A 21,460-nucleotide genomic window follows, 5' to 3' on the forward strand; every position below is an offset into this window, starting at 1 on the left:
GAACTGGAAAGAACAAGCTGAGAAAATTAATGCCTTAGTGGAGTGCGGTGGATCTGAAGTAGTTAACTTGTCTATTGTAAGTAGTGTTAGGAAAAACACTTCATTATGCCTTGCCACTTCATACCCAGTGGTAAAAAACCCCAAATAAAGTGCACAACATACAAGAGTAACATTTTTATTAGTTAAAAGTTCTGTACAGTCAGTTCTTCCTGAGAATAATTTATCAGAGTGACAATGTGGATTTATTTATAGATTGTACTGTACACAGGTGAGCAGGAATACTTCCAATGAAATCAGCGTTGAGGAAAAGGGGAAAATGATTTTATGATGAACATCTACTGCCACCTCGGAGAAAGCAGTGGGTAAAAATGCCTCAAACAACTGGAAATGTGCTTTTTTTTTTTCCCCTCTTTTTTTTTGATATGTGTAGCTTTAGGAACTTTCTAACTGTTCCTAAAGCCATGTTTCTACCCACTGCTTTCTCAGTAACGCAGATATACCCTTCTTACCCTCATACTTTATTTTAATAATAGTTGTGACTCTAAAAATATATGTATCTGTACGTGGAGTATTACAGAATACTCAAAACAGCATGGTGAAATGTGTCTCGAGGTGCCCCCTGAGAGTCGGAGGATAATGAAGACGAACAGTGTGAGCCCTCAGTTCGTTATAATCCAGGATATGGGTCTATATCTGCTTTAGCACAGTTCATATTTGGAAGTATGTTTGTCTCGGTGATGATAAAACTTTGGGTTAGAGAAGATGGTTCCAGGCTTTTGCAGGTAAGCTCAGAGTGGTTCCAGTTGCAGTGTTTTTTTTTTCCCCAGTTGAAAAGTAGTGCCTCAGTCCTGGAGCTAGACTTCTTAAAAATGAAAACAAAAACGAGAACAACCAGCACAAACAAGACCAGAAAACAGTCTCCAAAAGTCCACTGGAGAATGTAATGAGTCTAACATATAAAAGGGATTTATGTCATATTCTTTGACGTGAGGAGCCAGGCTTCAGAGGTGTGATTCTTCATAGTGGGTGGAGTTATAAGTGAGAAGGAGGGGCCAATGAAGCCCTGTGTGAGGCTCCTACTGTCCCAGCAGTGGATAACCCCCTCCTCATCTCTGGTGGTTCTCAAATCAATCCTCAAGGCCACGTTTCCGCTCCATGTGGAGTTGGAGGGGAAAAAGCAAAACCTGGCCCAGCAGTGGCCCTGAGGGCCATTTGAGACCTTAGTGTCAAACGCTCTCTAGAAGTACTAGTGCGGCCGGGCTGGAGCGCTCATTTTCAGCCGTGCCTGATCGATAACGTCCAGCAGGTTCTTGGCGTCCACAGCGAGTGCGTGAGCAGCTGTCAGCATCTGCTTCTTGTAATCCTGCTGGAGACTGGTCAGTACGTACTGCTGAGCCAGCTTCATCTTGTTAATGAGCTCCGCCAGGTCAGAGTTCAGCAGCTTCTGGGCCATTTCAATCTGACGAGAGACGGGACAGTCTTTTAACAACAAGGATCAGCTCAAGAAAGCTTTTTTTTTGTAACTCTGTATATTGTATGTATAAGTGTAATTCTAAATTCAAACATTCTCTTTCTTTGTCTTAAAAAATATTAGAAATGGAAAAAAAAAACTCCCATAAAACAAACACTATGTTCACGATCAACAACATCAAAATCCCCATCTATAAATCGTCTAAACCAAAACTCACATGTAATTTTGGATACAATATTATCCCCAAGAACAGAACAAATGCATCACCTGATTATAAGGAACCTTTTCTTGATGGAGCTCAATATTTCTCGCTTGCCATTTTCAAACTACTTTATTAGGGTCCTAGCAGGTAGCGCAGGGCCCTAATGTAATTGTCAGGTTTTTTTTTGGCTAAAACTCATAGTGGAGCAAAGACAGTAAGGCCCAGAAGCACCAAACTTGAAAGTAAGGTACAGCTGAGGTGCAATGAGAGAAATATCGAAAATTACACTTATTGGCCTGTTGGTGGCGCCATAGCAATGCCAAACGCCTTTACGTCCGTATCTCCTAAACCGTATGATGTAGAAACGAAATTCTTTTTTCCCCCTGATTCCTTGGGTCCTGATGTATCGATAACGTAGAGCATTCATAATTCGCAAAACCAACGTTTGCCCACTAGTCCGTGGAGTTTTGACCAATTCTCTTGAGTGTGGTGCCAAAATGTCTGAAGTTCAATTTTAATGTTATTTTTTTGTTGAATAAAATGATAATTGTTGTTTTAAATGCTATAGTTACCATAAAAAGACAAAAGCGCAGTAGAATGTTTGAATTTGAATCATATGTTTCATAAAAACCTTTTAAAACCTATTTGTACATAATGCGCACCAAAAAAAAACATGCATACTCTTTTTATAAAGGAACAGACTCACCTCTCTGTGTGTGCTTGCTGGTAAGACAGGTATGGTCTCGTCCACTGTGGCCAGAAGAGTTCGCAGGGCCAGTCCCACCTCCTGCACACGCAGTCAGGGATTAGTTCTTATAACAGCAACCACTATCCACTGACAACACAAGACTGTGTGTTTCTCACCTTCACCATGGGCACATACTCCTCTGGAGGAGCGGGTTGTATTTTACTGGACATCTCAATCACGGCCTTGACCAGTCCAGTCACGTTCTCATAGACTTTGTCATTGGACCGATCGAGGTTTGCTGTTGGTGGAGGACTGATCTCCTGAGGCTGGATCTGGGGAAGAACAGTGGGTAATGTAGTTTCCAAAATGTACTCTTCAAGTATTTATTACAACTCCTCCATAGCCACATTCTCCCTCTCTTCATTATGCACCACTAGAGGGCAGCATCTAATTCGAGAGCCACAGGACACAGTACGTGCATTACTAAGATCTGAACGACAGAGGGCAGCACTGCAACATTAAAAATAAGATCTACCTCCTACACAATCTTTGGAACTACTCAGGAATTTCACACTTCAACTTCAGACCAGTTTATGAGTTACGGCAGGAAATGAAACACAGTCTACGTAGACAAGTCTCTGTTGTTACTTGTGAGCGGCAAGCATCAAACATTCAAATATTATGAGTTAAACATGCAGTTTATTAGGTGTTACTTTTGCAAGGTAACTGATGTAAAGGCTGTAGGGAGGTAAGTCAGCTATCCACAACTCCATTTGAAAAGGCATTACATGAAAAGATCAACACTGTAATAAACTCTGAGACAAACACAAACTATTTTCTACTGTGAATCATACGAGGTACAATAAGTAACACTTTCAAACGTCACTGGCCTACAGTGATCTGACTCACAATGTGGCACCAACACTGTTGGTAAGGACAAGTTTCAAAGCTGAGAGTGAATGTGAAGGGTTTTACTTATTGTACCTTTAATATCATTCTAGATTTCTAAGCGTGATTACACTGATGGCACTTAATACAGCAACTGAGGTCTCACACATCACTTCAGGCCAAAGAATTTGTTTCGGGTGCCTACACATTAGAAGCTAAAACCACATTATCTGTGCATTTCAGTTGCTATGCAGCGTTAATTGTGTGGGACTAATGAAGAGGTCTGTATTCAGAGAAAAGAGATGCTGTGAAGGGTAAAGAAAACATTGAATCTCCAAAGTTCAGTCTTAGAAGTAGTTTGCTTTACACATGGTTTGCCAACGTTTTCAGTGATGCTGAGGTAAGGGTTCACGAAGGGCTTTATGACAGGTCCATATCTCTTTTATTTCCCCCCAGTGTCGAGTTTGTATCTCGCACTGAAAGATAAACACAAACAGTGGAGCCTGCGGTGTTGGATCTTGTGTGTTTGGTAGTTTAACTTTCTCTTTACCTTTAGTAACTCTAATAACAGTCCAGTTTTAAAAACCTAGCCTCTTCCTTGTGTTTTCTAATGTGTAGGCATCGTTGTTAAAGTTTATCATCTCATTTAAAAAATTTCTGACAAAATGCAGTGCCAACAATGAGTGTGAGAGCAGTGCCTGACCATGGCTACCACACACACACACACACACACACACACACACACACACACACACACACAGTGACACAGTCCTTACCCTCCAGGGCTATGTGCAACAACAGTGTGGCAAAAAGCAGGTGAGCGTGAGGAAGGGTGGGATCAGGATGCAAGGAAACAGAACAGGAACAAAGAATTAATGATGAAAAAAAAGTACATGCAAACATTGAGAATCGCAATAAAGAAGCACCCTGCAGTGTGCTGTAATTTCATGGTGAGTTGTGGCAGGAGCAGATTTATTCTGACTGTGATTACAAGGCGAGGCGTAAGGCAGCTGTGTAGGAGGCTTCACCTCAGAAATTTCTGAGGAGTTTCAAGTGTAAAATTAAATCCAGACGCATTCGATTCTGCTTGTTTAATTAAAGGAAACGCGAGACATCTTAGGGCTTCAGGGAGGCCTGTCAGCTCAGCCTCTCCTCACAGAAAACACTGTTTTTCTGGGTCGTCTGCACCGCAAGAAACAGCTTTATCTTCAAAACAAGGGGCTGCACTGAAAACCCTAAAAACAGCTTGCAAAGTTTATGCACATGCAGAAACAAAAAACAAATCCAGCAAAATAGACATCTTAATTTCATCTCTGCACTAAGAAAGCAAAGCTCTTGCATAAGTTCTGTGCAGAACAAAATACTGTGGTTTTACAGTCCGTTCTCGTAGAGTGTGAGGCCTGTGTGCAGGAGGGTCACGACCCTGTGGTGAAAACCCCTTTCTACCTCCTCTTTTAGTCCCTGACTCACTGAGAGTAGACTTTCCCAGAGAGAGAAACCACATCCCATTATTCTGTTTATCCAGCTCCTCCTGAACTCACACTGCCGATCAAACGCTCGGAATAACTCGGCGTTCCTGTGAAAGCCGCGGTGGTAGTTTTCTCTGAAGAGAAACACGTTCATGAGGTTTATACAGAAGCAGATGGTTTCATCTCCATCAAAACCCACTGATGCCTACTGTGTCTTTAAATCTACACGGTTTAAGTTGTTAATAAATGAAATAAGGACTTTAAATATGATAAATCATTACAGACTTTTGAATGATAGTATGTCGTACTTAGGGAAGGTCTGCGTGAGGGGAGCTGTTGTCTTGGACGTAAACAGGTCGCTGAGCCCTTGCTAACGTAGCTCACTCTCGCTCACTCTCTCTCTGTTTTGCTGATGAACTGCAGCTCTGACATGTTTAACAGAGTTATTTTTCCATCTGCTCTGCACAGCCAAGTTCTTCGGTTCAAACGGTCAAGCTGTAGCACTTCAGAATAACAAGGAAAAAAAAAAAAGAAAAATAAAAGTGTGTGTGTTGGAAAATTTGGAAAAGAAATCAAAGCGCATGCTTCACGCAGGGAGGAGTTATAAAGGTTCACTTCAAACGCAGGCAGAGGGGTTTATTTATTTTTTTCGTGCAGGAGCTTTGGTTGAATATTGAAAGGCCAAGAGATGAAAGGAAGCGTACCTTAACGCCTTCGTTGTAGCTGTCCACTGGGTTGATGCTAGCGAGGCTGCCCAGGTGGCTAGGGGCTCCTGGACGAGGGGGCTTCTTAGGTGGAGCTACAAGTTCTGTTGGGAAGGAGATCAACATGGTTAACGTGTATGTGTGCGTATTATTTGTAGCTTCCATATTAGTGCCATCAATTATCTTGAGGTTTTGGCGTGTGTCTTTGTTTCTACAGGTTTGTGGTGGAGCTACAAAGCTAATCTGCGCTATATGTTGATATATAACTCTAAAGACACTGTGCCCATGGTCAAGGGTTGGCTACAGGGGTGTAAAGCTCCCCAACATTGGCCTGAGTTCTCTGGAGCAATGAAGCTCCACCCAAAACCTTTGAGACAAGCTGGAGAGGTGTTTGTGGTCCATAACTAATCATCCAACATTAGCATGTGACTCTCTGTCATTCTCTCCTGGCTGAGTGCCTTCAAATCCTCACAGAAGACGTTCTACCACTCAGTATAAATCGTTTCTAAAGGAGCAGAAGCACATTTAGAAGGATTTTTGAGACATAATCCCGGTTAACACCCTTAATTTTATGATTTGTTTTTGTTTTGTTTGCTAAATTATTGTTTTAAAGAGTATTACACAATGCCAACTCATAACTCATGTTCCATGTGGACTTCTGGAGCGGTAGCAATGGCTTTTATGCAACAACAGTCATATTTCATTGTTATGTTGAAAATGAAAAGTGCTAGATTTGTCCAGAAGTGGGAACTATTTCAAGATTTTATTCCAAAACAAACACACACAACACGCCCATAAATCCACTCAGACATTTCTAAATGCTTATGTCGGGTGCTGGGATATAGGATGTGTACACGGCCTGCCGTGGTTTACGTGTCGAAGGGAGTGATGAGTGGTGAACTCTTCTGCTCTTTGTTCTGATGGAGCACCGCAGATCCTCGCATCACTTTGGGATTAACATGCGTTAAAAGATTATAATAATAATAATAATTCTTATTATTATCAGCAGCTGAGAAAACTGCCAAAGTACCAAAATATTTTTTATTTGTTGAGATATTGTTCATTTTTGCCCTGAACTAAATTCCTGAAAGTCTGGGCCTGCTGTGACTGTCAGAACTTTATCAGTCATACATCCCAGAGCTTAGAATATCAAGAAAAATATGTCTACAAATTTATTTTGTCACAGTAATATGACATGTAATAAATTAGCATCATAAATTCTAAATAAATAAAGTTACATAAATGTTTTCAACTAACAGACACCTCACACTAACAATCTGTGTCAAGATATCTGGTGTGGGAATATGATTTCAAGGCTGTACATTGAGAAATATGAAAAAAAAAAAAAGCAGGCGCTAGGTAAAATTTTTGTCAAAACATGACAAATTTATAGAAAAATTGATTTATCGGTCAGCAGTGAGAAGCGAGGTGTAGAAGCTCTCATTTTCACTGTTTTTGCTCTGTTTTCTTATTTCTCAAGAAAATCTAATTCATTTGCACTTGGACAGAAAAGCTGTTTAATCATAATATGTTTTAAAGTTTTTTCTTAAGCCCAAAACCTGCTGTTAATATTAGTAAACTGAATAAACACAGCTGGCACCGCAAAGAACCATTTCAGTGGATGGTTGGTTAAAGAAGCATGTTTGCAAATAAGCTGTGGAACCCGAGAAATTTCTAGAAATAATAACCCTACATCGTACAGCAAAATAATTACAGAATTTAAACATAAATGCACTTCACACTGTGTCAAAATGCATTGGGCAATGTTTAAAGAAAAAATGCTGCTGAGTTTCACAGTGCATTTGCATAGAAGCCACAGGGAACCTTCAAAACTACCGTTAAAAATAACCAAATTCCACGAGGCCCTAAAGTACAAATGTTAATTGAAAAGAAAAAAAAAGACCTCAGTAGTTTCACACTCTTATAGGAGTGAGCAGGGCTCTGTGGGGCTCTTACCTGCTTTGCCCACGGGCTGGTAAATGTGCTGGTTTCCCGTCTGAAAGAAAATAGAAACACAAACAAGCGTTTAGAGACTTGGGCTCAGTGCTTTTCCTGCTGCCCACCACGGCCCTGTGGGATTGTGGGTGGTGTGTGTGTGTGTGAGTGTGTGTGTGTAATCCTGCCCCATTCTATCAAACATTCTCTCACTTTAAAAAACAATATAAACAAACAAAAAACAAACAAACAAACCAAAAAACAGTGCATCTCTTTTTCGCTTCCTGGCGTACATGGAGCTTCCTGTATTCCCGATGAGTTCAGACAGTTCTGTAATTACTGAGAAAATGGGCCTGGTTTTGTGGGTGCTGAGGAGCTGACGCCTGTTTTTTACAGATCATGATGGCATGTAAAACGGCTGCTCTGTGGCTGAGCTTCCCACTCACTCTCCCCTCCCCAAGCTCCTCTCTGGGGACCAGCTGGGACTCACAGCTACATTTAACCCCCAGATCTTAACCCTTAGATTGTACAGTTAAAGCCATTCATAACAAAATTAATTTTATTCTTCTTTTATTCTTCTTATTAATGTCCGGGACAGTGCCAGTTCATAAACAGTATCGATAACTGTAAACAAGACAACAACACTGACTGACATCTGGTGTCTCTGGCCAGATGCTAAAATCCATCTTAAAATAGCTCACGTTAAAAGTGACCAAATTACAGAGTGATTTCATATGAATTACAAAAAGCTCATGTGTAAACTCCTTAAACACTGTGGAAAGTGCCGATTGTAAGCTTTAAATCATTTTATCATGAGACAGCTCAGAACAGAGATTCAGAACTGAACCGAAACCTGAGTCTAAGAATTTAGGATCTGAATTTGATGGAAAGTTACTGTTGTGTGTCTTGTGTAACACTATAACTTCCTCCTGTGAAGAATTAATGTAAATAATACAGTGAAATAGCCAATGTCTGGGGTAAAAAATTAAAAACAAACATGCGCAACATTGTCCCCTTCTGTCTGTCAGTATGTGAAAAAGCAGCTCCACTCTGTCAGGGCCCTGGCATTAAAATTTACTTCTTAGAATTCTTACAGAGCTCTTGGCTTGAGGCGAGAGGCTTCAGCAGAAGAATGAAAACACAGTGGGCGTTTATGTATTTGTGACATAGGTGGAGGAGAGTCAGTAATAGAGTGTCTGTGTGTATTTATGTGACCTTAGCATGGCACTATAACTCCCACTAGGATTAAAGAAAAATAAGCAGAGCTGTGGGAACTTACCGGCCCCTGGAGAGCGCTGTCCTCTCGGTCAATGCTGCCCCTCGAGTTCCTGGACTCTAGCTTCTGGACACACACCATATAAAAAACAAAAACAAAAGACATACAGATCACTTCTTGTCCAAGCAGGGATTATATGAAAAAAGAGGTCCAGAGCACTGACAGAAACACATCCCCCGTCCCGACAGTGTCAGAGACCTCAGTCAGAATGGCCTCAATAAAAAATAAAGCTTTAAGTCTTTATTACAACTTCGATTAATAATTTATCTAAAAGGATGGACACAAATACCTGTACGTTTCTGCAGGTCTGTAGTGAGAGTATAAATCCAGGCAGAAGCGTTTACAAACAACCACATAAATCACTGAATATAATTAATTCAAGTACTGTATCAAAATGCATGGTTCCATCCGAATGACTACTTCAAACTATTCAAAACTATAAAGATCCAGTAAGAAAACATCCCATAACACGCAGCATTACCAGCATCTGATTCAAGATTCCACTCCAAATGTAAGAATATGCCAGGACAGTACCGGTTTTCCAAAGCAGGATTTAAAGATGTGCATCCTGGGAGTGGAGTGTGTTCTGGCCACAGCGAGGAGAGAGTGAGGAGAGCGAGAGTCCATCTTAGAAAAAGAGTTAGCTGTGGCTTCGTGCAGGAACGAGGCTTAAATGCTACTGAAGAGTGTGGAGAAAACACAGCCAGCTTGCTCCCCCCCCACCCCCACCTCTCTCTCTCTCTCTCTCTCTGCACTTTCCCTCAACTCTTATCCTGACTCCAGCTCCCTCCCTGTGTCCTTTCACTGCTTTTAAAGTGACAGATCAGTCAATAATCAAAAACAAGTTATTATTTGCCCCCATTTGTATCCAAACTTATTTGCTCCAAAAGTGTAAAGTAGTAGACTCTGAGATTTGTGCAGAAAAGTTCAGGATGAAGTGTACAATCTTGTCATAGCTTAAGAACATGTTTTGGGTTCCTCGGTTACATAGTGCATTTTCTACAGTGCCGAGCCAGGAGTTGCAACAACAGAGGCTCTTTTCTCCCTATCACAGGGCAGTGGAGCATCACACAGATTTTGGAGCAGTAATTTTAAGGTAAAACTATTTTACATAGTATTCCTTTAAAGAGAACATGAGTTACATAAGGCTCTTGGCCCAACCATAACTTTAAATGAATGTATAGAGCAAGTATGGCAGCCTCACTGTTATTGTTACTCAAAGTCGTGTTTCTTCTGTTGATCTCACCTCTCGGAAAAACAGCAAAGAACGTCAGAACCTGAAGATGCCAACTCTGTCACGAGATTCAAACAATTCTCAGAAAGGCATAAACCTCAGGGATTTCCGTAGTTTCTCAGAAACCTGGCAGTTATCATTAATAAACACTCATGCAGCATTTTCCAGAACAGAGTTAACACTGTGAGGCATCAAGAAGGCAAATCACGTGTCCTTCTTTTGTCAACTCCAATTGGGCTCAAGACGGTCAGCTCCGATTAGTGACAACATCCTCTATAAATATCTGACAAGCTCAATCTTTACTGCATGTCAAAGGTCTGTTTAATCAACATACATCACTTTTTCTTTATGTGCTCAATGGCCAATTAGATTGGTGTGGTCTCTGACTGCTGCAGAGTAGTCATTCAGCCTTGTTCCTTTAACTGCGTTTGTTTAATATGTGTGATGATATATCAGAGGAAAGACAAGGAAACTATTGGAGTGAGTGTGAAGACGAAAGAATGAGTAAAACACCAGAAAGAATAAGAAAAAGTGTAGGTCAGATGCTGTGCTTGAGAAAGAGAACCTGAAAGATTAACTGCACAGTTATTTTACGTAATAATCACAGCAGTATCTTGGGAGTGGACTGGTGTCACATCGTCTGAGAGGGCCGTGTGTGAAGTAGGCAACCGATATTAATCTATTACAAATCAATCATTACTTCTGTCAAACTGTAATGAGATTCCTCTACTTACTACATCTTAAAAAGTGCAATCCCACACAAACTGGAGAGCACAAGTGCAGTCAACAGCAATCACAATATCCAATAAACTATATTTAATATTTATGCAGGTTTCATGCATAAAAATGGGCTTTAAAAGGAACCACATATTAAACAATATTTCGTTATATCCCATTAATCCCATTAATATTAATATTTTTTTTCAGAGACAAATATCAGAGTTATACAGACATTCCTAGTCATTTTAATGTGATTTCCAGCAGCATTCACAAGACTCTAACGCATACCAAAAAGCTCTCCTCCTGCTCCAGCCAGCGCTGATCCTCCTCCATCTGCTGCTGCTGTATCATTAACCTCTCCTCCATCAGGTGAGTCGGCAAACCCTGCCCTACTGCTCGCATATCCAGAGCACCTCCATCCTGACACACAGCCACACACACACACATTACAGCCAGCTTTAGCACACCCAAGTTACTGAAAACCATAATAAACCATTTCATTTTTTAAGCCTTAAAACGGGCAGCTGACTCTCACCTCCATGTTAGGAGACCACATGGGCACGTCCTGTCGGTGGTGGTTCCAGGTCTCGTGTGGGTCTAGAACAGAAGCCTGTGGTGGGTATCCTCCACCGGGCATCGAGGGCATGCCGTGAGAGCCGGGGTAACCGGACACCTTCAAAAGAGCAGAGCACAGATCAAAACAAGCTCAGACGCCAACAAAAAGCAAGAGAAAAAAAAAATAAAAAATAACAGCTGGTTTTCCAGTTCCCACTTCCAGACGGAGCGCTGTACCGGATCAAGTGCCTTCCCTTCAATCCATCAGTGGTGTAATGATAAAATGTTGTGCTGCTGAACTTTTCCTTGAACTGTGAACCTCTCCGAGACCCAGGGGAGACACCTCTAGTCTGCTTCTCTCCCTCTCACTGGAAGGAAATATATGAACTGATGCAAAAATAACCTCGCACTGGCCAGGCCTTTTCACTCTTTCACTCTGATGCCTTTTAAGGTAAAAAACCCAGTGAGCTCATGCTGAAGTGATAACGGCAGAGTTTGGAGTGCGCATATTATTATAGATTTTTTTTTTGGCAGAGAAATTCCAAGGATTTGACAATGCCAGCAGTCTTAAGAGAGCCTGCAGGAAATGGCTGCTGTCAGGATTCTTTATGAGGCTTCAGAGTGCTGTGAAAGAGCTTAACTTACCCTCCTCTGCTGGATTGGCAAAGTGGGCACCAGCCTCCGGACCCCAGAGAATGGGGCTATGAGTTTTAGGAGTCTTGATTTATTTATATATTAATGTCTACATTAAAGTCAATATATTCTGAATCAAGACAAGGCCATGATTTGAACGTAAATCCTTTATTCATTAACTTAGTAACAATTGCTTTTAAATACTGTTTAACATATACATTCTGTGCCAAATGGATAAATCAATAATAAAGAAAAGCAATCCTGGTGTGTTCCCCGTGTCTGCGTGGGTTTCCTCCGGGTGACTGTCTGTGAGGAGTGTGGTGTGTTCTCTCTGTGTCTGCGTGGGTTTCCTCCAGGTGACTGTCTGTGAGGAGTGTGGTGTGTTCTCCCTGTGTCTGCGTGAGTTTCCTCCAGGTGACTGTCTGTGAGGAGTGTGGTGTGTTCTCCCTGTGTCTGCGTGGGTTTCCTCCAGGTGACTGTCTGTGAGGAGTGTGTTGTGTTCTCCCTGTGTCTGTGTGGGTTTCCACCGGGTGACTGTCTGTGAGGAGTGTGGTGTGTTCTCTCTGTGTCTGCGTGGGATTCCTCCGGGTGACTGTCTGTGAGGAGTGTGGTGTGTTTTCCCTGTGTCTGCGTGAGTTTCCTCCGGGTGACTGTCTGTGAGGAATGTGGTGTGTTCTCCCTGTGTCTGCGTGGGTTTCCTCCCACGGTCCGAAAACACACGTTGGTAGGTGGATTGGCGACTCAAAAGTGTCCGTATGTGTGAGTGAATGTGTGAGCGTGTGTTGCCCTGTGAAGGACAGGTACCCCCTCCAGTGTGTGTTCCCGCCAGAACCGGATAAGGGTTACAGATAATGAATGAATCCTGCAACTTACTCGTTTATTTCACTGGGATAAAAAACAACAAATGATAAAGGACATTAATTTCTTCCAAGATTACAAATACAAATGTGGCATGTGCACCTTCCCCACTGTTTCTCAACTTGTTTCTATGAACTGTGATTGAGAAATAAGGTCCCCAAATATGGAGCAACAGCTCGTAAATCTAATGTCACTATGCTCAATGTCAAGTGTCAATTAGAGTGTTTTAAAGACATCCAGCATTGGAGCAGAGGAAGTAGATGGACATCATTCCTCTGATTCATACCATATTGCTTTCCAAAATGTCACTTAGGCTTAAAGCTCAATGGTTCTTGTTAATGAGAAAAACCAGACAGAGCTGGATGATGGGAGAGTCAGTGACTCTCTGATGTGTTGGGAGGAGTTTGAGTACCTGGTAATGGTTGTGCTGCCCTGCGTGCTGAGGGCTGGGGAAGTAGCCTTCACTGGACCGAGGACTCGGGTAACCAGGCCGGCTGGGCTGCAGGACAATAAATAAATAAATAAATAAATTGATAATAAATTAATTTATAACACACCAAACTTACAAATTTAACTCAGGCTGAATAATGTATCATTTTAAGTACATTTTCTGTTTTTAATGTTTTCAGGTGTCTCTCGAGAAAAATATTAACTAAACACGGCACGATATTAACTACACACGGTACGATATTAACTACACACTGTATGGTATTAACTACACACGGTACGATATTAACTACACACGGTACGATATTAACTACACACTGTATGGTATTAACTACACACGGTACGATATTAACTACACACGGTACGATATTAACTACACACTGTATGGTATTAACTACACACGGTACGATATTAACTACACACGGTACGATATTAACTACACACTGTATGGTATTAACTACACATGGTACGATATTAACTACACATGGTATGATATTAACTCCACACGGTACGGTATTAGCTAGACACGGTACAATATTAGCTACACATGGTACGATATTAACTCCACACGGTACAGTATTAACTACACACGGCACGATATTAACTACACACTGTATGATTTTAACTAAACACGGCACGATATTAACTACACACTGTATGGTATCAACTACACATGGTACGATATTAACTACACATGGTATGATATTAACTCCACACGGTACGGTATTAGCTACACACGGTACAATATTAGCTACACATGGTACGATATTAACTCCACACGGTACAGTATTAACTACACACGGCACGATATTAACTACACACTGTATGGTATTAACTACACATGGTACGATATTAACTACACACTGTATGGTATTAACTACACATGGTACGATATTAACTACACACTGTATGGTATTAACTACACACGGCATGATATTAACTACACACTGTATGGTATTAAGTACACATGGTATGATATTAACTACACACTGTATGGTATTAACTAAACACGGCACGATATTAACTAAACACGGCACGATATTAACTAAAAACTGTATGGTATCAACTACACATGGTACGATATTAGCTACACATGGTACGATATTAACTACACACGGTACGATATTAACTCCACATGGTACGATATTAACTACACACGTCACGATATTAACTAAAAACTGTATGGTATCAACTACACATGGTACGATATTAGCTACACATGGTACGATATTAACTCCACACGGTACAATATTAACTCCACACGGTACGATATTAACTCCACACGGTACGATATTAAATATGCATGGGCTTTGCATATATTTTTACAAATCATAATTAAAGCACTTTAAGCTGCATTTTAAATGTATGAAATGCATACAATTGCACATTTAATTATAGTTTACTCTAATATAAAATGAGGAATGTTTTATTTAATAACACAACACATACAAACGGCATGTATACATATGCAATTAATATAGATGACACTACCACAATGTGAGTACATTACAAACTAACCACAACTAGTCTCCTGACACCCTGAGTCCAGAAAGCTAGAATTTATAGAAACTAACTGCTGTTTAAACTAATTATTAATTTAGCAGTCTGGAAAATTAGTTTTCCATCATAGTCGACACTAAATCACTTCTCATTGCAGGTGGAACATAACATAGAAGAGAATGTATAACTGGCTGTAGCAAGGGTCTTTCTGAATCTAAGGGTCTCCACTGGTCTGCTTTAGGGGCAGCAGAAGAGGTAGTGAGAGGAGAGAAAAGGCCACTTTGGGTCTTGCTTTTTCTGTTATGTAACGCAGCTGAAAGTAAACACAACTACGCTGGCCAGAGCTGGCTAAAGACAAAGTGAAGTGAAACATAGCGTTCTGATTAGTGTGAGCCTTGGAGGACACAACGTGTCCAAAAGTGGCCAAAAATAATTTCACAATTCTCAAACACATTCAATAATGTTGGTATCCTGGCTCTGTGGGTCTTTTCCAAATGCTTTAAGTGCTGTTTATCTGATCAGGACCAGTTTTTGTGATTATACCGAGGAGTATTCCAAGATTCAAGGTTTGTTAGTCAGATAAATTAAGCCCAAAGGTAAGGACTGTCCTGTAGGAATGTCCCTTACCTTTTTTCCAATGGGATAAGTTTGACTATGAGCTTAAGTTATCTGTCTGCTTTGTAGAACACGCACCTGGCCTTGTGTGGTTTTTTGTGTTTTAAATGATTTAATATTTTCCAGGTTGTGTAAATGAAGGGATAATTATGAGCTCAGTTCCTATAGAAGCTTGTTCCACTTCTTCATACAACAGAAAGTGTATGAAGGCTTACTTTGGGGGGAGCTTCGTCTGATCCACCCGAGTCCCAGGACACAGTGACCTGGCGCCTCATCTCCATACGCATCCTCTCCTCCTGCTGAGCCTTCTCCTCCTCCAGAATAGTGCTACAGCGAATAGGAGACAGGAGGAGAGATGAAAGGACTGTTTCAGTCAGATAAAGCTATTGCAGTAAAAGATAAGAGACTAAAGTAACAACCACTCCAGCTCCTGTCACGTAACAGCAACACATCAACATACACTTCATTATTAAAGTATGACGAATGAAATGAAGGATCAAATTTATTTATCGTATAATATATACAAACAAATTTTCCTTTATCCCAAATAAACAGGAGTGTTCGCAAGTAGGAACCATCCCTATTATGATTGCAAGACCTGGTATTAATTTGCAAGACCTGGTAGGGCACTAAAGAACTGGTAGTAGCACTTTCACCAGAGAATGCATGCTCTGTTTTTTTTTTGTTTGTGTTTTTGTCAGACGCTCAGATTTGCCTACTTTCCTGTGAGCTTTAGTAGCACACAGCCAAATACCCTTCACTTTCAGTAAGAAAACAGCGACCTCTGGTGTTGCATAATGAAGGCAAGGCAAAAAAAATACAAGAAAACGTGTGTGTCAGTGTCCAAAAAGCCCTTATAATTTGTGAATTCAGATAATTTAAAGTGCATTCATTACTGTGACCCGTGTTCAGTTGTGCACAGACACCTGACACTATCTCCATAACAAAAGCAGGGAACAATAACACTGGAAGCCACACGGAAGCCTACGGTCACCAGGCCCAATGACAAGCTTTGACTAGAGGGGTATATTTTGTTCAAGAGGCTTCTGAGATCTAGTCAGAGATGCAGATTTGGGACTGAAATGTTGCTGGATCAATCCCTGGAACAGCAAGGAAAATGTAGCTGCAGGACCAAGGCAAACTAGAGCTAACCTGAGCTGGGTCTTGAGTTCAGTGAAGCGTGGCCTCTTGCTGGGGTCATACGCCCAACACTTGGTCATCAAGCTGTAGAGAGTGGGTGGACAGTTTTGGGGCATCGCCAAACGTTCGCCGTTCTCTATCCGTCCAATCACGTCGTTATTCTTCACACCCTGGAAGGGTTTAATGCCGTACATCAGGATCTCCCACATACATACACCTGAGAGAGAAAGAGAGAGAGAGAGCGAGAGAGAGAGAGAGAGAGAGAGAGAGAGAATAAATTCAAAACGTTTTGAATTAGTCAAAGCTGCTTCTTCATACACAAATAATGGTCATTTTTTTAATTAGTCAAAGCCCATCTGCCATTGATAAATGATTTCTTTTTGTAAAATGAAACTATATAAATCATGTCTTATATCAATTCTAATGTAAATAAATAAATATATTGTATTGCATTAGTTTACCACAGATATGAGCTAAAATAAAAAAAAAAAATAAATAAATAAAAAACTTACCAAACATCCACACATCACTGGCTGAGGTAAAGCGACGGAAGTTTATTGATTCTGGTGCCATCCATTTGATTGGCAGTTTCCCTTTGGAGGCTGTCAATTGAAAAAGATACAGCTTTATTATTGTCAGTCAGGACCTGGGCTGATTGCTGGGTTGTCTTTGGCCATTAGGGGGAGGCAGAGGCCTACTCCTAAGTAATTGGGTCCATCACCAATGCTTGTTCACCTCTCTACTTAAAGGCTAAGCACCGGCGATATGAAAGTGTCAAACAAATAAATACAGTGGAATTTGAGTTCCTAACTTGTGTTTATTGATAGTCAGAAAACATGTTATTTCTTACAAAGTCAAGGAACAAGGTTTAAAAGAGCGTTGGTCCCCCCCCAACGGTGTTCATAAACTCTAATAGGCGTCTTGTCTGTGACGTAGATGGTGGACAACAACTCTAGAAGTTGCTCTTAATTTAATGCAAAATGACGAAAAGGTGTGCTGTTTTTGGCTGCAATCATTCAATGTACAGTGGGACATCTGTGCACAAATGACCCAAAGATCCCAAAATATCCAGAAAATAGACAAAATTTGTCCACTTTAAACGGGCACTTTGGAAAGGACCATCCGCTCACTCCGTTATCTGTAGCTCATTTCACTGGCGCTTTTCCAACAATATGGGCATGTAAGGACACCAACGAAAGGTGTTCAAGAGCCTCTGTAACATGGAGGTAAACAGGGTAAGGACACTCACTTCGCCTGTTTTAGTTGGTGTTAGTTAACGTTAGCGTGACTTGCTAAACTCGGTGGCTCAGATTATACTCGGCTACGTAGCTGCATTACGGAGGTTTATAGTGTCGGATGAATTCGAGTTCGACTTCGATCACATTTACAAGAATAATGGTACCTCTAAATTTGAGTTTAGCTTATTGCTAGACTATTGTCATGAATAATGTTGGTTATTTAGCTAGATACTGTCATAACGGTGTTTTACCGCGGCGTTGTTCAGCTGTTGTCCACCAGTGACGTCACGGCTGTGTTCAAGAATTTCCGTAGCGAGCTCGGGTTTTTCCGTCAATTTAATAAAATTGTCAGTTTTAAAGCAAATTAAGCTGCTATTTTCATTTTATTTCATACTTATATATGTCAGTAACTAAAAAAATGTGAAATATTCATGGAGGTCCATTAAGTGGTGCTTAGCCTTTAAGAGCTGCAGCCGAGCTCCAAAGTGCTGAGACTTTGTTTCAGAGTTCTGGCAAAAGACTAGGACGGAAATTTTACGTAGAGACTCTAAAGCGGTCTCTTGAGCCTCTTAAACAGTTTCTCTCTTGAGGATATGCAGCTTCTAAAGCTTGAAACAAAATATATAGGGAAGTCTATTGTTTCTGAACTTTGGCCTTATTACTTTGAGGGCTCACTCCACCCTGTTTATGTTGGTCTTCCAACACTGAGACCTTGGTTAGATCCCACCAGAGTGTGACATCACTTTACAATCACCAACTAATCTACATTGACAAATACCGGAGGAAAAACTGGATAAACTGCTGAATTTATACAGTTCAGACCAATGAAGTTGTTTGCACCTCCACAGCATTTTGTGGTGCACTGTTACTACAGACCACTAGAGGTGGTATACACTCAGCTCAAGTAAACTTTAAATGCCGTAAGAAAAGAATGACATTGTTTGCCCCACACTTGTAATACCCCTGGTCAGTGAGTGTATTACCTTTGTAATAGGAGCTGTCCTCCATGTATCTAGAGAGTCCAAAGTCTCCAAGTTTCACACAGTCTGCAGAAGACACCAAGACATTCCTGGCAGCAATGTCTCTGTAGAAAACACACAAACGCGTGCAAGATTACAAACGCTTCACGTAAAAAGTCTCTGAATCTGTCCTTCAGGGAGGGTGTTCTCTCACCTGTGCACGAATCTCTTGCTCTCCAGGTATGCCAAAGCTGTGCTCAACTGATAGGCAAACAGAATCAGTGTTGCCAGGTCCAGGTTGTATTTTCTTACTTGTAAGAATGACCTCAACTAAGGAAAAAAATAAAGAAACTTTAACAATGCAGCACTTTGAGACCGACAGTGGAAACCGAGAATATGACCTAATCATGGACACTTGCTTAGCCAATCTTTCTTCTGAATTTGAGGTTAATGGGTAGTTCTCTTCTCCTTTTCTGACACTTTAACAGTCTCTACTCTTCTAGTTCTCAGTCATTCTCTGGTCATTTTAGAGACTCATCTGTTCCAAAAACACCTAATGCCACTATGAGCTAATTAATAACACATCTAAGTTGAAGTGGGTGTGGGGTGCAATGGAACAAGAAAACAACTTGCAGGAACATGAATGGCCCAAAAGAACCAGAAGAGAACCACTGCTTAAGATGATGGGAGACTTCTGTGATGATATGATAGCATTCAGCCACAAGAGCAGTAGTGATGTCAGGTACTGACGGTGAATGATTAGCTCTGGATCACAAACACCACTACATCTCATCTCAAAGGTGTGTGTGTGTCTTCCTCCCTCACAGTTGCACCACTCTACAACTCAATGCTAGGGGGCTTTACACCGCTCTAGCAGAGCATGGTGGCTTTAAGTTCCTGTGCAACTGCTCCAGAGCACCCCAATTGAGCACCCCTTTCATGCTCTTCTCTGGGGATTAACAGCTAAATTCACAATTTCTTTTGACTTAAAAGGAATATGAAACTGGCACAGAATGTAATGTAGCCACTTTAACTCCAATGGAAAAGCCTCACCTCTCCCAGTGTACAGAGCTCCATGATAATCCAAACTGGGTTCTCTGTGATCACACCAATCAGCTTCACAATATGAGGGTGGTCAAACTGCCGCATCGTCACTGCCAGATAGAAAAACAAACTTTAACTCCTTAGTGTCTGTGGTTAAGAGTTAGGGTTATATAACCGTGATGAACCACAGAGACCAACTGGCTGCTTGATTCCCTCCATACTCACAGGCCTCCTGCAGGAACTTCTCTCGCACACTGTCCGAGGTGCAGTTCTTGCATGTTTTAATGGCCACGGAGAGTGTGGGATTCTCCTGGAAATCAAAGAGAAAATAAACCAATCCATCACTGTGTGCATTGAAAACAGATCACTGGAATGTGTGGAAAGAATGTTACTGTAAACGTATATTTTTAACAATAAAAATGTTATTTCAGAACTGGTCATGAGAAAGTGAATCACTTCACAGACAACAAAATGAATACTTAGTTCAGTAATTTTATATGAAAGGGTTAACCATCCCGGCCACAATCTATAAAATCTAATGCGGCAATTTACAGCCTCTCCATAACATCGCTGCCAGGGCAAGGTCCTAAATCGACAGAATGGTAAAGACGTCCCTAAATGTAATCACAAATGTAGTGAGATTTTTACATTAAATAATTCTGGACCACTTTGGTCCAACATCATGCAATTCTCAAGCCATCTTAAGGGCTGCTTTTCTCTTTAAATCAAGATACAAAACTTTATATTCGGACACAAATATGCATAAGTCTTTGCAGTGCCACTGCATTCTTCCTCAGTTCTGCAGACTGAATGCTTACGCCGAAATTCCAACTTGGCCGACTGTCATTTTAGCCACATTCGCTTCCGCAAAATTCACTCAGAATTATTATGATGATAATTATGGGTTGAAACCTTCTTTAAATACCATCACAAAAATGAAGCGGTGTAGTGAACTGCAAAAGCTGAAATAGTTTGGTCAGTCTGTGCTGATTAGGAATGTGTTTGTGGAGACTTTGAGAAGGAGAAAGCTTACTGGGCTGGCGTAGATCCCCTGGTGGACGTCTCCAAACTGACCCTCTCCGATACAGCGGCCCAGCTCGATCCTCTCTCGCTGGATCTCATAATCCCTGGCTGCTCACAGATACAGAGAAACACAGCAATGCACCTCTGTTTACAGCCCCAGCAGCTTTTAGTGTCAAAAGAGCAGTTTAACTTTAGTTTTTAAGGAATTAAACATACTGCGCAGTTCCATGCTCTACCAGAAAATCGGATTAAATCAAAAAAGCGAATGCAGTTGTATTCTCTAGCCCCATGCTGCATCTTGACGTGTGCAGGTTTCTAGATACTGCTTTCATTTGTAGTTATGACTTTCAACAAGTTCTGGTTAAACTTGGTGTATGTTGGTGATATGAATATATTCATGAGCCAAGACAATGTTGGGTGATCAGTTACTAATAACACTATCAGTATCGATGAGGTTGTCTCCTAACATCTTACTACCTGATACTGTAGTGCTTTGATTATTTGTCAGCCAAGAACATGCTGAGTGACCAGTATCATTACAATGAGGTAAACATACAGGCAGAGGACAAATTAATGGAAACATCACAAGTATGTGACAGGTGTATATCGCAAATCAACAGTAACCCACCCGTCAACAACAGAAAGGGGCTGCCAATAAGACGGTATAGTGGTCCACCATCTCAACATACCCAGCCATGACAGAGGACAGAGGTTAATCACTGACGAATAAAGGGTCTGATGGAGGTTTGCCAGTATCTAGTATTCCATTCCACCTTAAATGGTGCAGCGGCTACAGACTGGCACTCATCTCTAAGCGTACACCAGCAAGGTGGCGAAACAAGGAGTGGACTGTAAGCAGAA

General features: G+C 41.1%; 1 protein-coding gene across 11 annotated transcripts in view; it reads right to left on the reverse strand.

The window, feature by feature from the left end:
• Positions 1 to 166: 166 nt before the first annotated feature.
• Positions 167 to 21,460, reverse strand: part of ptk2aa (protein tyrosine kinase 2aa) — a 113,833-nt gene continuing 92,539 nt past the window's right edge. For 10 of the 11 annotated variants that reach the window (XM_066674049.1, XM_066674048.1, XM_066674044.1 and 7 more), the window contains 17 exons: positions 20,610 to 20,707; positions 19,802 to 19,886; positions 19,586 to 19,686; positions 18,747 to 18,862; positions 18,557 to 18,657; positions 16,848 to 16,937; positions 16,348 to 16,552; positions 15,411 to 15,522; positions 13,046 to 13,132; positions 11,123 to 11,260; positions 10,876 to 11,007; positions 8,637 to 8,699; positions 7,379 to 7,418; positions 5,423 to 5,526; positions 2,538 to 2,693; positions 2,380 to 2,460; positions 167 to 1,459 (listed from right to left, as the gene is read on the reverse strand). In XM_066674049.1, the coding sequence (XP_066530146.1) occupies positions 1,247 to 1,459; positions 2,380 to 2,460; positions 2,538 to 2,693; positions 5,423 to 5,526; positions 7,379 to 7,418; positions 8,637 to 8,699; positions 10,876 to 11,007; positions 11,123 to 11,260; positions 13,046 to 13,132; positions 15,411 to 15,522; positions 16,348 to 16,552; positions 16,848 to 16,937; positions 18,557 to 18,657; positions 18,747 to 18,862; positions 19,586 to 19,686; positions 19,802 to 19,886; positions 20,610 to 20,707 (1,922 nt within the window). In that variant the 3' untranslated portion in view covers positions 167 to 1,246. The remainder of the gene's footprint in view (positions 1,460 to 2,379; positions 2,461 to 2,537; positions 2,694 to 5,422; positions 5,527 to 7,378; positions 7,419 to 8,636; positions 8,700 to 10,875; positions 11,008 to 11,122; positions 11,261 to 13,045; positions 13,133 to 15,410; positions 15,523 to 16,347; positions 16,553 to 16,847; positions 16,938 to 18,556; positions 18,658 to 18,746; positions 18,863 to 19,585; positions 19,687 to 19,801; positions 19,887 to 20,609; positions 20,708 to 21,460) is intronic. The other variant, XM_066674042.1, reaches the window with a different exon arrangement.

Source organism: Hoplias malabaricus, chromosome 6 (genome assembly GCF_029633855.1).
Source record: "Hoplias malabaricus isolate fHopMal1 chromosome 6, fHopMal1.hap1, whole genome shotgun sequence".
NCBI classification, from domain to species: domain Eukaryota; kingdom Metazoa; phylum Chordata; class Actinopteri; order Characiformes; family Erythrinidae; genus Hoplias; species Hoplias malabaricus.